The sequence below is a fragment of the Aulonocara sp. 'chitande type north' Nkhata Bay genome, linkage group LG10, assembly GCF_057382095.1.
Source record: "Aulonocara sp. 'chitande type north' Nkhata Bay isolate Kocher_YH1m ecotype deep benthic linkage group LG10, A_spYH_male_GT1.1, whole genome shotgun sequence".
Taxonomy (NCBI): Eukaryota; Metazoa; Chordata; class Actinopteri; order Cichliformes; family Cichlidae; genus Aulonocara; species Aulonocara sp. 'chitande type north' Nkhata Bay.
In genome coordinates, this window is record NC_141353.1 from 8804210 (window position 1) to 8820484 (window position 16275).

Consider the following 16275-nt stretch of genomic DNA (forward strand, 5'->3'; position numbering starts at 1 on the left):
ACATTGATTCAATGTCAAATTTTCAAACACTGTTAATATTGAAACAATGTCAGATGCTGATATTGAATCACTGTTGATTTTCCATCACTTTTGCACCCTTGGTTACTATTGAAACAATAAAGTCATGATTAAAAATCAGTACTTCACAGGTATTTGTATCAATACTAAACCGCTGCAAATTAAAATCAATACTTAAACGTGCAAAAAAGACAATTGTGTATGATCCATAAATAGGAAACCTATTATATGCTGCACAGTCTTACAATTTGTCATGTCCATAATAATATCCCTATAATATGAAGCATCTGACAGTTAATTTTAACTTTAATTTTAAATATGTTTATATTGTCTATCCTGTAAAATAGTCAGATGTCTATTTTTTATTAATGTACAGAATTCACCTGCTTGCTGCTACTACTGCACATTCACCCAGTGTATATACTATATGTATATATATGATGTTCTCCCTCTACACCCCCCCCCCCCAAATTTTTGCACATGTCGAGGAGCGTGTCAGGCTACATTTCACTGTGTGTTATACTTGTATAACTATGCATGTGACAAATAAAGAACCTTGAACCTTGAACATTATGTAATAAAAATGACAGACATCTCTGTATCAATAACAAAGTGATTTATTATATTTTTAAAAAGTTTATTTGTTACTTGTATTGGTTACAGGTCACTTTTTTTTTTGTTTACTCGGGGATCGAGCTGGATATCGGGCATCCTGCACCACCCATGTGATCTGGAGCGTAGCGGAGACATTTCTGCACAGCCTGGGCAAAGGCAAACTCAGAAACAGCGTTTACCCCCACCTGCTGAGTCAGGCCATCTAGGACACAAACAAACAAAAGGAAGAAAACAAAAGGCCAAATTAGAGCTTAAATATGAATAACCTCTTGTCAACTGACTTCAGCAGGGAGAAATTATGAGATTAATATGAAAGTCACAAGGCAGAAATCAGCAAACTGCTGCCTCACTTTGATTCTCAAAGAGCCATTAGCTGAAAAGCTCAAAGCCTAATTTTCTAATAATGAATAAACCAAACTGCTGGCAGTGAAATGTATTTCTATTTCTTGGATCTTCCAACAATAGCCTGCTGTTGTACATTCAAGCAGAACATACAGGAGAAGGCCATTTTTAAGCAGTTTAACTGAATTTGACAATTTCTAAAGTTCAGGGCTACAACAGTCCTATAACCTTTAAAGAAAAACACATTAAGACAATAACAAAGTCAGCTTACTATCACCTCAAGAATATATCAAGGATAAAAGATCTGATGTCTCAACAGGACCTGGAAAAACTAGTCCATGCATTCATCTTTAGTAGGCTTGATTACTGTAACAGCATCTTTACAGGTCTACCTAAAAAATCAGTCAGACAACTACAGCTCATTCAGAACTCTGCTGCTCGAGTCCTCACTAAGACCAAAAAAGTGGACCACATCAGTCCAGCTCTGAGGTCTTTACACTGGCTGCCTGTCCGTCAGAGGATAGACTTTAAAGTCCTGATGCTGGTCTATAAAGCTCTGAATGGTTTAGGACCAAAATACATCAATGACCTCCTGACCCAGTATGAACCTTCCAGATCCCTCAGGTCATCTGGATCCGGTCTTTTATCAGTTCCCAGAGTCAGAACCAGACACGGAGAAGCTGCATTCAGCTTTTATGCTCCTTATATCTGGAACAAACTCCCAGAAAGCCTCAGATCAGCTGAAACACTCAGTTTATTTAAATCCAGGTTGAAGACTCACCTGTTCTCAGCTGCATTTGAATAAAGCACCAAATCCACACTTTAAGCTTAAATTTCAAAACTTACATTTAACTACTGATTTTATCTGTTTTGATTTTATATACTGTTTTGTTTGTTTGTTTGTTTGTTTGTTTGTTAATTAGTTAGTTAGTTTATTTGCTTGTTTTAATCAATTTTAAATCATGCTTTTTATTTGTTCTTGTTTCTAATGTCTCTGTAAAGCACTTTGAATCACCTTGTTGTTGAATTGTGCTATACAAATAAACTTGCCTTGCCTTGCCTTGCCTAAAGAACTGACCATTGCTTCATTTGCCTCCGGTCATTGCACTTCATCTCATCTATGTTGTGCAAAGGCTAATCCAGAGACAACACCCCAGCATACCATACCATACCAACTTTATTTCTAAAGCACTTTAACATAAAACCAGAGTTTCACAAAGTGCTGTACATGTTAATAGCATACGTAAAGAAAATTAAAATGAGATACAATAAAATAAATAGATACAATAAATTGAAACATGTTAAAACAAATTGAGTCAACCCCTCTAATCAATGCCAAAGGCTTCAGCGAATAAATATGTTTTAAGAAGACTTTTAAATTCAGAGAGAGAAGAGGCCTGCCTAACATGCAAGGGCAGATCAGCATGAACAGGGTCAGTGCTGCAGGATTAACAGAAGGCTCTGAACTCCTCACCGAGGTCCCCGACTTCTCTGATCAGCTCTGTCACCATGATTAGAAGTTGTTGGAAGGCTACATCTGTTGAAAAGAACAATAACACAAAGAATACTGGCTTGTGATAAACTGGATAAGCATTGTGATGAGAAAAACAACTATATCCATAAGTTATGGCTTCACATTTTGCATTCAGGTTTAAGTAGTTCAATCTGTTAAAACTGTTTACAACTTAGCCTTTTACATATAAATGTACAACATTTTAGAACTTACCTCAGAAATCTAAACAAGCAAAATATGATGATATTCAGCAGCATAAATTAGTGTTTTGAAGTTAAGATTACAATGAAATTGTGATGCAGCTCATTGTCTCAAAGCATACCGTCGTTAGAGAAGGCACTGACCGCAGACTATTTGCTGGGGAGGTCGCATAGCTGTGTAGGTTGGCGAAAGGAGCCAGATGGGGCATCATGTTGGGGGCAGACTGCAGAGCGGTGGAGCCTGTTTAGAAAAAGGTTTAAAAAATTACGACTCGTCTACAAAGGTTCCTGTTCACTCACACTCACACACACACACACACACCATTATTACCTGGTGCTTTCACACGTGGGGCCTGGGGAAAATTTGGTCCAAAACAAAACATTAGTATTGAACTGCATTGTGTTTTTTGCTTACTTTGCTTTAAGTTACAGTAAAATTTACAACATCACACAAAAAGGGTTAAAAACAATAATTTGAAGACACGAGTGCCTTACTTGTTTATGGTTGGATTGTACTTCACTGATCTGAAATGAGAAAATAAACAAAAAACAAACAACGTCAATTAAAAAGAGGAAAATTTGTGCGTGTGTAAAAAAATATTTGTGTGTGGACTTAAAAATACGTGTGAAACTCTGCACTCAAGTTTCAAGTAAGAATTTTTACCATTTTTTGGTATTGGGGAAATGACAGTCTTCACTAACGGGGATTGTTACAAAACGGCCGGAGGTCGAGCACCAAAATTCAAACCCACGTGCAGAAAACCCAAGGCGGAGGCAGAGTAAAGGGTTTAACAAAGGTTTATTAACTAACTCCAAAAAAATGACATGGATTGGATTTAAGGCTTGATACATGGGGCATGAGGGTCTTGGCCAGGGGAGTGGGATAAGCAGGGGACAGGTCCAAGAAAGCAACGGCAGCTGGCTGGTGATTAGGTAAGTACTGGAAGAGAGGACAGCAGTGTTAGACCGGTAGCCAATGAAGGGCTCTGGAGAGGGTGGAAGCTATGAAAATCTTCGTTTTACTGTGCAGGTGGGAGATGGAAGCGTTGAAGGAGAGGTGGTGCGGTCCAGGTGGGTTTGGTGGTGTGTGGCAGCTGTCCTGAGCGGTGAAGGTCCCGAGGTGGTGTAAGGGCAGGTGAGGCAAGGAGATGATTCTGAAAGCAGGCGGGTTAACCAGATTTCCAAGACAAGTGGTTCAGTGTGATGGAATTTCCAGGAGTAACTAGAACACGAGATTACAAGGTTAGTAGAGCACTTGAGATTCACAGACATGAAGCGTGAGGCCTGGTTACCAACATAGGGTAGTTGACGAATAGGTGAGGACGCAGTGTCAGCAAGCAGCTTAGAGCTCCAACCTGATTGCCTCAATCAGCTTCAGGTGAGAGAGGCTGTAGGCCCTGCCCATGGGTGGATACCAGGGAGGTCCAGACCTTCAATGGAATTTTACAGCCACTCACCCAGACCATGACAGGGATAGTTACAGAGCTTTCTTCGTTGTGAATTAGCATACATGTTTTTATTGAACATTTGAGGAACCAGCAAAAAAAACAAACTCTTGTAGAGGACATAAAGTCAGAGATAGAAACGACAAGGAGCAGGTGCATCTAGTGCAGGTAGAGCTGCTGCAAAAACCCACAGAGCTCAGCAGCCTGCAACAAATTCTGGATCCTTGGCTTTTAGTTAGCAGTTAGCATTAGCAGCACATCCTGCGTCTGATGTGAAAGGACCTTTATGCTGCGCACTGTGACTCACAGCCATGGTCCCGGGTCAGCCCTGACTTTGTGTTAAAATAATCCTAAAGTAATAATGGTATTTCTAACCACTGATATACTAAAACTTTATCCTTTCAACAGCTGCTGAAAGTTAGGAGACCTAGCTGCTATCGGATATTTATATAGAGATCCTCCAGCTTCAAACTGTATCACCCTTCAAGGACCTGCAGTTCAAAAAAGCGCCCCTCCGACAGCCAAACCCATCTGTTCTCTGATTGGATAGTTACATTTATGATTGACATGACATTGACCAATCAGATGAAAGGAAGAAAAACAGGGTCAAAATTCGTACTTGTAACTTGAAACTTGAGTGCAGAGTTTCACACGTATTTTTTGGCTAAGTCCACATGTAAAAGGTTAACATCTGTGTTTAAGTTGAAATGTGTGGCTGGTAAATCTGGATTACACTAATAGTTAAAAAGTTAAGAGATAAAAAGACTTATGGGGATGTTAGTTCAGTTTATGTCTTCATACAAGGAAAAAAGGGAACACCCCAGTTATATTTTGGTCTTTGTTATATCGTTCAGTGTTGATTCAGTATTTTCTAATTACACTTTACATCTTCCATGGCATTACTTACAAAATACCACTAGGTGGCGCATAGCGGCCAGGAGGAGCGTAAACCCCTCTGGGAGGCAAATCTGCAGAATAAATCCTGCAGTTGAAACGTAAACAAGTTCATGATCTGTGCCTCTTTATTTCAATACACAGCTGGGTTACTAGTCCTCAAAATGACCAATATGTAACACAGTAGAAGCAATAAGACTGTTGTGAACTCGTGAATGAAAGTATACCGTTATAAGTTAAGTACTGTTGAAGTAGGGTTGCCAACCGTCCCTTAAAAAACGTCCCGTATTTCGAAACAAAAGCACACGTCCCGTATTGAGCTAATAAGGGACGCACTTTGTCCCGTAATACAGTGAGAATCAAAAGTAGTCTATAAATGTTAATGGAATTAACGCTTTGTTGGAAAAAATAATTCCCAGCCCCTCTCCTGCTTTGTGACCAATGAGCTGACAGCACACTTATGACAATTCAGATTACCGCTCATCTCATTGGTCGAGGAAAGGTCGCTTACGGAGAAAATACCGGAAGACAACAGATGACCACAACAAGAAGCATGGCCAACAGGAAACAAACGCCGACACTGCGGTGCAAGTCTCGGATGACAGTACACCTAAAGCTGGGCAGACACTGTGTGATTTTTTCAGTCACGTTATTCAGCTCCTGCTCAAACTGCACGATTGACTCGCAGGGGTTAGAAGTTGGTAGGTCACGATGTACTCTCACACTATACGGCCCGATGCTCTGATGCGACCTGAGTGCTCACACTGTGCCTCCATAACATGAAGGTTATAACAGAAACTCTGTCGCTCTCTCTGTCTTTCACTCACACAGACACACACCAACATCAACTTTGCTAAATTGCTGATGAAAAACATGATCGGGCAGCTGTGATTGAGCAGCATGTAAATCCAACTATTTTCACGGTTGCTGTGGTCGTGATGATTTTGTGAGGCCACATCGAAAAGGCTCGGATGAGCCAAAGTTCTACAAGTTGTGCCTCCATCGCTTGTGTCCAGATCACACGCTGCACAGCTGTGCTGCTCCGTCTTTTTCACCAACGGTTACGTGTTTGCGCGTGAGCAGTGTGAGCGGCTGTGGTGACACGTCACAAACGATTGATGATCGGGAGCTGGTCGTGAGGTGTTACCCCACGTATACTACACGATGCACGCCAAAAGCGGTCCGATCACCAAATCAGTCGCACGACTCAAAAATCGTCTCAAAATGGGCCAAAAATCGCACAGTGTGAGCCCAGCATTAGAGCAGCAATGTTTGTTCCCCTCAGAGAAAGAAAAAAAGGCTGCAAAAGTACAGGGAGGAATGGGAAAAGGAAAACACCTGGCTGGAAAAGTTACTATGGGCATGTGCAGTGAATATCAGCGCTATGTGGCCAGAAGTGTGATAATATAACTTATTTTGTGTAATAAACAACTACAAGGATAGATGATTACAACAAATAGATCACTAATACATAAAAGTAATACATATTTTAATAATGATGATGAGTTAAGATGCGTAACCATGGGAACAAGCGGCTTTACAAACAGGAGCAGCTGATTAGCATTAGAAAAGCTGAAATAATACCTCAGCTGAAGCCAACTGTACTAAATGCACTATATGTGCACAGTTACAAGAATGTTTTTGTTCTATTGCTTTCTATTAATTTATATAATTTTAAGTTAAGCAGGACAGAGTTCTTTTAAAGAAAGATTTACTTATATTCTCAAAAGTTAAGCATGACAGGCTTCTGTTTAAGAAAGAGACCTGTTTTATGTGTTAATGTTGTCATTTTGAGCTAAAAATAAATGGCTAAATGATCATTTGTTTCCCATATGGTCATATCACAAAGAATATGCATCTGCTTAAATCAACTTCAAGTCAAATAGTTAAAAAAAATAATTTCACACACAAAAAAAGAGCTAGAAAATTCACCACACTGGGAAGGGTGAAGACAACTGGGTCGCCTGGCCCTGGCCACGAGGTGTCCCTCATTTATTTTTCAGGGAGTTGGCAACCCTATGTTGAAGTATTGTGTTTTGAATGAGATCGTGATGTGAACGTGATCGTGCTAGGCTAATGGACTCACTAGCGGGGGAAGTGAGCTTCAAGTACCGTAGCGATGCTAAGGCACGTTCTCAGTTGTGTGTTCTCTATATGTCTTGTTCAAGTAAGACAGGATGCAAAGGCTGTAATTAATGCTTCCATAGCTGCTCATGTGCTGTATATCAATGGTTGTTTGCTATTCACGGGCTGTGAGTTACAGTACATTGTATTTCTTGATGCAGTGATATGTATGTGTAACCGGAACAAAGGCTGAGGCAACCTGGTCACTGCGAGCCAATGTTATCTATATTTATGGTGGTTAATGTATACTCGCCAAGGTTATTCCTGTACTTTTGACAATGCGCTGACAGCTGAAGAAAGAACAAAGAATTGCTGGTTCGTATGAGAGGCGATTAATGATTTGTTCCCCTGTTGATGAGCAGAATAAATTCTGCAGTTGAATCGTAAACAAGTTCATGATCTGTGCCTCTTTATTTCAATACACAGCTGCGGGATCTAGGATCGCACCCCTCCCGGGCACCTGTCACACCAGGGGGGCAACACATACACAAATCTTTTTTACACATACAAATTCTGATTTACAAGTACAAAATATTTATGACCACAATTTGAGCCCATACTACTGTGTCTCCGGTGTTCTGACAAAACGTCCGGTCAACTCTGCTGAGCTTAAATGGAATATCCTGCTGCCTGATGGGATGTACCACTGTGAGAGGGGTGCTATGGAATAGTGCATGTGGTAGCAGCTTTAATTTCCCGCTCAACCATAAATCAATGGTTTTCAATGTGATTGTTGTCACATTGTCAACTATAAATAGATCAACAGATCAACGATAACAGAACAACAGTGAATCAATGTTATTTCAATGTCAGGTTTCATCAGTATTTTAATGTTGTTTCAACATTGATTTTGCATTGACATTTCAATCCTTACGATTCTGATGGATCAGATGTAAAATCAACATCAGTTAAATGTCTCCTGGCTATCTGGGTTATATATGATGTTTAACCGCAGTAATGAAAGATTGTAAAACAGGGTTTGAAAACGATTTGCCGGGAGTTCGCTGTTCTCGTCGGTCCTAGTGAGCCTTGAACCACGGCTCGCTATCGAGCTGGTGGGTAACAGACGTCTCTGAAAACGTTGAAGCATTTTTGCAAATATGCGATGTCTTGATAATCCGAGCAGATATTTGAAGTTTGCACAGCTACATTCTTGCTTGAAAATATGCTAAAAGTTTATTTTGTGACCCAGAAAGAATAATAAGAGTCATATTAAAACTAAGTAGCTGCTGCCATTGTTGGAAACTGGAATTGGCTGGGCCATGCTATGAATTCTGGGATGTGGTGGGCCATACGATAACCATGACAACCATGTCATCGGGTAACATGGCAACCACATTACTCCCTGAACGCAAACCTAGAAAGTGTTCCCAGCAGAACGAGAGGCACTAGGGCTGGGCAAAACGATTATTTTCCTAATCGATGAATCTAGCGATTAATTTTTCAATCTGATTCGATTTCGATTCAATTCGATTAACGATTTTTTTTCCCCATTATTTGACTTGTATAGCAATTTCACATTTACTAATTTATGTATATAAATGAAAAACACAAATTTATTCATTTGAAGACCTTTTAATAAAAAAAAAAAAAATTGCAAAATAAAGTTATAGAGGTCGTACAATCAATACAATAGAGATAGCATTTAACAAGAAATGAAATGTGCAAACATATATAAAATTAAGGAAAAGTTAACAAAACATTTCAAATAAATAGCAACAGTGGTGTCTTTAAACAAACAAAATGTAACATTCACTTTGCTTTCTGCCAAAAAGTGCTCTTCATTCACAAAACAAAATCCACAATAACATTGTACTACAATCTTCTGTTTTTAACAAAAAATTAAATGTTTTGCAAAACAAATATAACAAAGGAAATCATAGCAAAAAATTAATAATATACAAACAGCAGCAATGGCGTCTTTGAACAAATAATGAAATGACAAGTTACCCCTAAGTAGGACTCTGTGACCAGACTTGTCCAAGCATCAGTGGTAAGGGAGATTTTGGATGTGGCTTTTTTAGTTCATTCCTTAGTTTCTCCACTGAAGTTTCATACTTTCTCTCCATCATGCTTGTAAAATGACGCCTAGACGGCAGAGTGTAACCTGGTTGGAAAGTGGTCAGCATTTCTTTGAATCCCTCACCCACAGCAAGTGGTCTCTTGTCTTTTAAAATCATAGCTAAGACGCTCTCAGTAAGTACAGCCACCTCCTGGGGGGTGCATGGTGTACTTCTTCTCTAACAGTAGTCCTCCAGACTTTTCTGTTTATTCCTGAAATCATAAATCACACACAGCACACAGATGAATTCGAATAATTACAAAATAATTATATGGAAAGCATAATATCAAAATAATTTGATAAGGATCTGGTTGAGATAGATAGATAGATACACACATACTGTTATGCCATGTGCTTTCATAGCATAACAGTAAGAGGTTAATAATAATCCCCAATGTTGAACATATGATATGCAGTAATCATGATGGCTGGAAAAGATAACGTTTAAACAGCCATAGCTGATGGCACCTTTACTGGTGCACTGCTTTCTAGTCATTAGATGGCATAACTTTGATCTATAAGATCAAGCTGGAGAAGCATTATGTATAAAAACAGCGTTCAAATAGGATGAAACACATTAAATTTGACAAATCAAGAGTTCATTGTCATTTTGCTTTTGCAAGCACTTTAACAATGTTGTAATAGTGTCCACGACGGCGACGTTTAGCAGGTGGTGCATTATCCTTGTTAACATTTCTCCTGCGGCCAATTCGCTGTCTCACATTTTTGTCTTTCGCCGATTCTGATAATCAGCCTGCGTGCATTCAGACTCATTTCGCCAGCATGGGCCACAAACCAAAAAAACAACAACAACTAAACAGCAGCTGCTATATGTTACTGCTCAGCAGCTTAAATGAGTTTTGCATTTACGGAGGTTGGGTCTTTATCTGTGTCTATGAGTGAGTGTACGTCTACGTGGGGGAGGGCGGTCTGGATGAATTAACGGGTAAAAACTAGCGTTAGTAAAAAAGTTGAAAACTTACGGTGGTTTGTCCTTTGCAGAAGCTGCTCCTGGATGCAGTTGTTTGAGGTGCTGGTGCATAGCCGTCGTGCTTTTATGATAGGCCATTTCCACCTCACAAAGCCGGCAAACGACTGAATCACTTCCTTTTCTGTTAAAATGTCCCCATACTGTAGAACTGCGTGTTCGGGTGGAGTGATTTAAGTTGACTGCAACTGCCTCATTCATGATTCCGCTACTCGCTGCCGCCATGTCTTTTTTTGAAAGTGACGACGCATCGACGCAGATTTTTTTACATCGACGTATTTTTTGCGTCAACGTAATCGGTTACGTCGACGCGTTGTCCCAGCCCTAAGAGGCACAGCACCGGCCTGCAGCGTGTCTCCGGGCTGCCACGGTGAAGAGATTAAACATCACACAACGCCATTATATTACACACACACACACACACACACACACACACACACATAAAACATAAAGTTTTATGCGCCAGAGGGAATGTTCGCCCAGGACACCAAACAGGCTAGGACCGCCACTGGTGTTGGAACAAGCCTCTGCTAACGGAAACAGTTTAACACAACTTCCACTCACGTCCTTCACAATAAGAGCTCCAGTCTGAAGGCTGCACCCGGACAGCTGTCGTTTACATTTCCTTTCAGCACTAATAACGTGAACCATCATTATTACTGATAAAAACACGTCGATGATCTGCTACACGTGACGCACACGGCACGTGGCGTGTCCCCGTGCTTTTATTTTGAAGGCGTCGTCGTGTTTCCTGAAGAGACGAAAGTAAAGAGCACTCCTCAGTAACTTCGTCAGGTCTCCGCGTCCTGCTGAGTGTGTGTGTCACAGTGTTACACATACACTCAGCACTGCAGGCACACCTGTTCAGGTGTGTGAGGAGCTTCCTGTCAGACTGAAGCAGGTGTGTGTTCACACTCATGTTCCTGAATCCATCGCTCTGCTGCTGGAGGCTCCTGCACGCGCTCAGTTTGGACTCACCTGGGCTCGTGCTCACACATGGATCCTGATCCAGGTCCAGACCTGACTGTGGTCCTCCTGGGAAACTGTGGCGTGGGTAAAAGCGCTTCAGGAAACACGATTTTAGGCCGAGCGGCGTTTGAGTCAAAGACGTCCTTCAAGGCGGGAGAGAGCGAGATCAGAGAGGAGGCGGGGCGAGTGTTCGGGAAGGTGATCCGCGTCATCGACACTCCGGGAATACTGGGACGAGAGGAGCCCGTCGGGAGGTGCTGTCGGCACGTGCTTGAGTCCCCCGGCTCTCACCTGTTCCTGCTGGTGGTTAAAACGGACCGATTCACTGCCGAGCAGGAACGTGGCGTGGAGGCGGGGCTCGCAGCGGTGGGAGGGCGGGGCTTCAGCCGCTGTTACCTGCTCTTCACGGGTGGAGATGCCCTGAAGAACACGTCGCTGCACGACTTCATCTACCAGGACCGGCAGAGTCCGCTCCCTGGTGTGGTGGCGAGGTTCTCCGGGAGGGTTCACCTGTTCAACAACGAGGACGCAGGAAGAGAGCAAGTCCGAGAGCTGCTGCTGAAGGCGGGGCTTCTTCACTGCCCACCAGGTAAGACAGGAACTGCACGCTCACACAGACTGTACACTGAAGATGGTCACATGTTTGTGTCTGTGTCCTGCAGCTGAGTGTGTGGGGTCAGAGGTCAGGAGGATCCTTCTTATCGGTCCTCCTGGAGGCGGGAAGAGTTCTGCTGGGAACTCCGTGCTGGGCCGCCGCCACTTCGAGGTGGACTGCGACTTCCACGGAGGCGGGAGAGGACACATGTGCAGCGAAGCAGAGGGGGGGCGGGTCTTCGTGGTGGACTCGGCGGGACTCTCGGGTGAAGGTCTGACCCGGGAGCAGCTGCTCCGCGACATCGAGAGCGCCGCCCGGCTCGCCGATCCGGGACCTCATGTGGTGGCGGTGGTGGTGAAAATCGGCCAGCTTTCAGCCACAAACTCACGGGTGCTCACCCTCCTGACCGAGCTGTTGGAGGGCGCGGCATCCCGACACGCAGCTGTGCTGTTCACTCACGGAGACGCTCTGGGAGAACGCCCTCTGCAGGACGCGATCAGGTTGAGCCGCCACGTGTCAGACCTGGTGTCCTGCTGCCGGGGGCGACACTGCGTGCTGGACAACACTCGCTCAGGAGAGCGGGCGCAGGTGGAGCGCTTTCTCCGCCTCGTAGACAACATCATCAGAGAGAACGATGGACACCACTGGAGCCGGGACACTTCCTGTTCGAACAACGTTGTCGAGCATGCGCTCGCCGCGAGGACTCCTCCCTCTCTGCTGAGCGTGTGCTGGCGCCTCCTGTGTCTGAGCGCGCTCTTTGTGAGGCGTCATTTCCACTGGATTTAACGGTGACAGATGAAATCTTTGGGTCGTGTCTGTCGGCTTTGATCAGGAACTCCTTCACGTGAACTCGTCTGTGCTGCCGGCGGTGATCGCTGGTCTCTGTTTCCAGTATTAATAATAAACATCACGTTTGACTCTTTATTATGTACTTATTAGTTTTTGGTTGGATTAAGTCTGATATTCATTAGATCAGTGCCTCTTTAGTCATTAATTAGATTATTTAATATTAACGGTTTAATTGAATCATTGTCTCTGCTGGTTTTTGTTCATGTTTCTAGCAAACTATGCCCGTTATGTTTATTGCCTCATGTGTTGCAGCTTAATCTTTTAGATGACATTCTGGCTGCAACAGCTGCCAATAATTTACTGCAAATATGAACTTTTGAATAAAAAGAGCTGCAGCTCTTCTGTGCTTTGTCAATAGGAGATGGTAATCAAGCTCATTTGAATTGTATTTTAACAGGTTTAAATTATATTTGTTTTATTTCAATGTAATTCTGCAAAAACCAAAGTTCACTGAATTTTAATTCAATTCAATTTTATTTATATAGCACCAAATCACAACAAAAGTCACCTTAAGGCGCTTCATGTTTTACATTTCTCAACAAACCGTTATATATTCTACATTATCACTGTATTTCACTGTAATATTCAACTTTTTACTATGATACTGTATTATTTTATACAGTCTCTCTATATTTAACAAAGTGTTAAAACTGTTGTTTTCACTTGAATTACCCATAAACAATTTTACAATTTATTTTTAAATTCATAGTCATTTACTGAAAAAAATAAAATAATTATTTACTGTGAAATTTATGGTTGCCAAAATAGTTTTGTGTTCTACATTTACAGTTTATTTTTTACGGTGATTTCTACAACAGCGCAGGGCAGATCCTTTTAGGCCAGCATGTGATAACAGGATGTCACGGTCGACCGTGTCAAAATCTGCTGACAGGTCCAACAATAAAAGGGCAGCAGGGCTGCCAGAGTTAAAAGAATATCATTAAAAACCCTTAAAAGTGCCGTCTCGGTGCTATGTAGTGTTTTAAAGACAGATTAACATTTTTCAGAGATGTTCATATCAAGGTGGGCCTGCAACTGTAAGACTTTCTCCAAAACTTTAGACAGAAAAGGAAGCTTTGAGAAAGGCCTGTAGTTGGACAGAACAGCTGGGTCCAGGTTTAGTTTTTTTAAGAAGACGCTGAACTACAGCTTGTTTAAAGCATGATCGGACGCAGGCTGTAGCAAGGGACTTATTAATTAACATTAATTAATATTAATGTTAATTAATATTAATGTTAATGTTAATTAATATTAATATTAATATTAATTAACGTTAATTAATATTAATATTAATAGTAATGTTAATTAATATTAATGTTAATTAATATTAATTAACATTAATGTTAATGTTAATTAACATTAATATTAATTAATGTTAATTAACATTAATATTAATTAATGTTAATTAACATTAATATTAATTAATGTTAATTAACATTAATATTAATTAATGTTAATTAACGTTAATTAATATTAATGTTAATTAATTAACTTTAATTAATATTAATGTTAATTATTTAATAAAAAGCCCAACACTATTTTTCTTTGCCTGTCCCATTTGGTTCTTTAGTCGTCAGAATTGTTGTCTGAAGACCAACAAGGATACCCAATGGATTTACTTTGCCAAATGGATCATCGTGGCATTGCCGTATTGGTCCATTTGATCGACCTTTGTTTTTTTTATTTATTTTATTTTCAGATGTTACAGACGGGACAGACATGAGTGAGGGATAGGAAAGGGAGAAAGAAAGAGGAAGGAAAGGAAAAACAGAAGGGGAGAGGGACAGTGAGAAAGGGGGGGAGAAAAAAAATAAGAATCTCCTGGATCACCTGTTGAGAGAAGAATAGAAAACAAGCAAAAACAAAACCAAAGCAACATACTAAACACAACAGCATCGCATTAATCTAGCTAAGTGTAAACAGCAGTAAATACTAAATATTCAATGTTGTTGTGCAGCACGCAGGACAGACAGCGCACAATGTGCTTCGAAGTAGCAGCCAAGAAAGGTGTAATTTAAGTCTACGAGCAGTGAACATCCGTGTGCACACCTGTGTGGATCAGCACGCTTGTATTCAAATGGTTTCCACATGTAATGGTCTGCAAGAGGATGTAGAGAGCCATAGCCCCGCCCCCCAGGGCATGAAGCAGGCATGGAGGAGATCCAGGCCCCAGACATCCAGAGGCCCCAGAGTGCGAGAGCCCAAGGAGGACCACCGGAGGGGCATCCGTGCCACCCTCATGGGAAGAGCTGAGGATCCCCAGACGCGGCGTCACCCAGTAGCCACCGAGCAAAAGCTAGAGGGGGCTGCACCGGCGTGCCCGCCGGCTCTGCAGGCAGCCAGCTGTGCCAGAGTGAACCGAGCCGCAGGCCCAGGGGCCAGAGCCCAACAGTATTAAAGGGCTTTTAAGCAAGGTTAGGGGGAGACAATCAGAGGGGCAGTGTGATGATCTTAGGTTATGAACTACCGCGGTCAAGTCATTAAGGGAGACGGGATCAAAGACAGCTGAGCACACAGGAGAAGGACTCGGATCTGAGGCAGCAGACGACGAGACAAGAGCCCTGATCGATAGGATCTTATCATGAGAACACTCTAACACCTCGTCACGGAATTTAGTTGGAACCACAATCTGGACAACTGGACTTCCAACACAGTCCAACCCTTGTGGACTCGACTTATGGACTAGTGCATCCTTCTGCAGAGGATAACCAGTGTCCGCACTTCTAGCGTCATCACTAGGTTGCACCTTGTGAAACAGCTCAGTCAGTGAAGCATCAGCACGCTGCGCTTGAATTAGCTCTTGCTGGGAAACTGACAAATATTCAGGAATATTCAAATCTGGTTCAACCTGACACTCTTCTGCTTGAGTTACAGGCTTGGCATCGCTTTTAGCTGCAGCCCTCATAACAGCACAAGCTGCAAAGTCAGAAAAAGCCTGTTCACACTCATGGGACTCATTCAGGACTCTAGATTTAACAGGTAAAGAACTGTCAGCCCAGACTCGATTTCCAGCCAAATCATTCCCCAAAATCACATGTACATCCTTAAGTAGCAAAGCAGGACGATCACCATTGCTGATATCATCATCCACAAAACTGCATGACAGCCTGACTATATGCAATGGGGCACAGATAGTGGTTAAACCCATGCCTTGAACAAGCACACACTCACCAGTATCCGTGTCCTTTGAAAATGGCAACACGGAAGCTAAGATAAAAGAATCCTTCGTTCCTGTGTCACGCAAAATCTTTACAGGAACTTTATGAACATCACCTGGGAGTGATACAAACCCATCAGACACAAAATCCTCAAACCCTGAATATCTCTCTGATTTAGATTTAGTCAAAACTAGGGTTTCCTGAGAGACTACTGAAATTTCCCGCGCAGGAATGGTAAGAGCCGCAGGCTTAACCTGTTTACCTGTGCGCGCCAACAAGGGACATTGTGTTTTCCAGTGTCCATTGGCATGGCATTAGCTTGACCAAACTTACTGGGCTTCACACCACCAATGGCCTTCGCAGGGTCCGATGACATAAACTTAGTTTGACCAAAAGCTCTTGCGGGAGCACCAACTGAAGACCAGTTACTACCAACCTGCCCCTTATGTGCCAAGATATATTCATCAGCCAGTTTAGCAGCATCAGAAATTATTGTCACTTCC

The 16275-nt window shown here is 42.0% G+C and overlaps 1 protein-coding gene and 1 long non-coding RNA gene across 3 annotated transcripts; one reads left to right on the forward strand and one right to left on the reverse strand.

Moving 5' to 3' along the window:
* Positions 1-627: 627 nt before the first annotated feature.
* On the reverse strand, positions 628-3843 carry LOC147320160 (uncharacterized). Of its 2 annotated transcripts, XR_015131238.1 has the most exons (7): positions 3712-3843; positions 3353-3628; positions 3184-3213; positions 3020-3041; positions 2833-2929; positions 2450-2512; positions 628-835 (listed from the first exon to the last, which is right to left on the reverse strand). It is a non-coding gene; the product is annotated as an uncharacterized LOC147320160 (long non-coding RNA). The 2 variants fall into 2 exon arrangements; XR_015131239.1 differs by lacking the exon at positions 3712-3843 and having other exon boundaries at positions 3353-3705.
* A 7093-nt stretch (positions 3844-10936) lies between these two features.
* LOC147320161 (GTPase IMAP family member 1-like) lies at positions 10937-13342 on the forward strand. Its single transcript, XM_086308079.1, has 2 exons — positions 10937-11759; positions 11833-13342. The coding sequence occupies exons 1-2, from the start codon at positions 11198-11200 to the stop codon at positions 12549-12551; spliced, it is 1281 nt and encodes a 426-aa protein (XP_086164205.1). The 5' UTR covers positions 10937-11197; the 3' UTR covers positions 12552-13342.
* The last annotated feature ends 2933 nt before the right edge of the window (positions 13343-16275 follow it).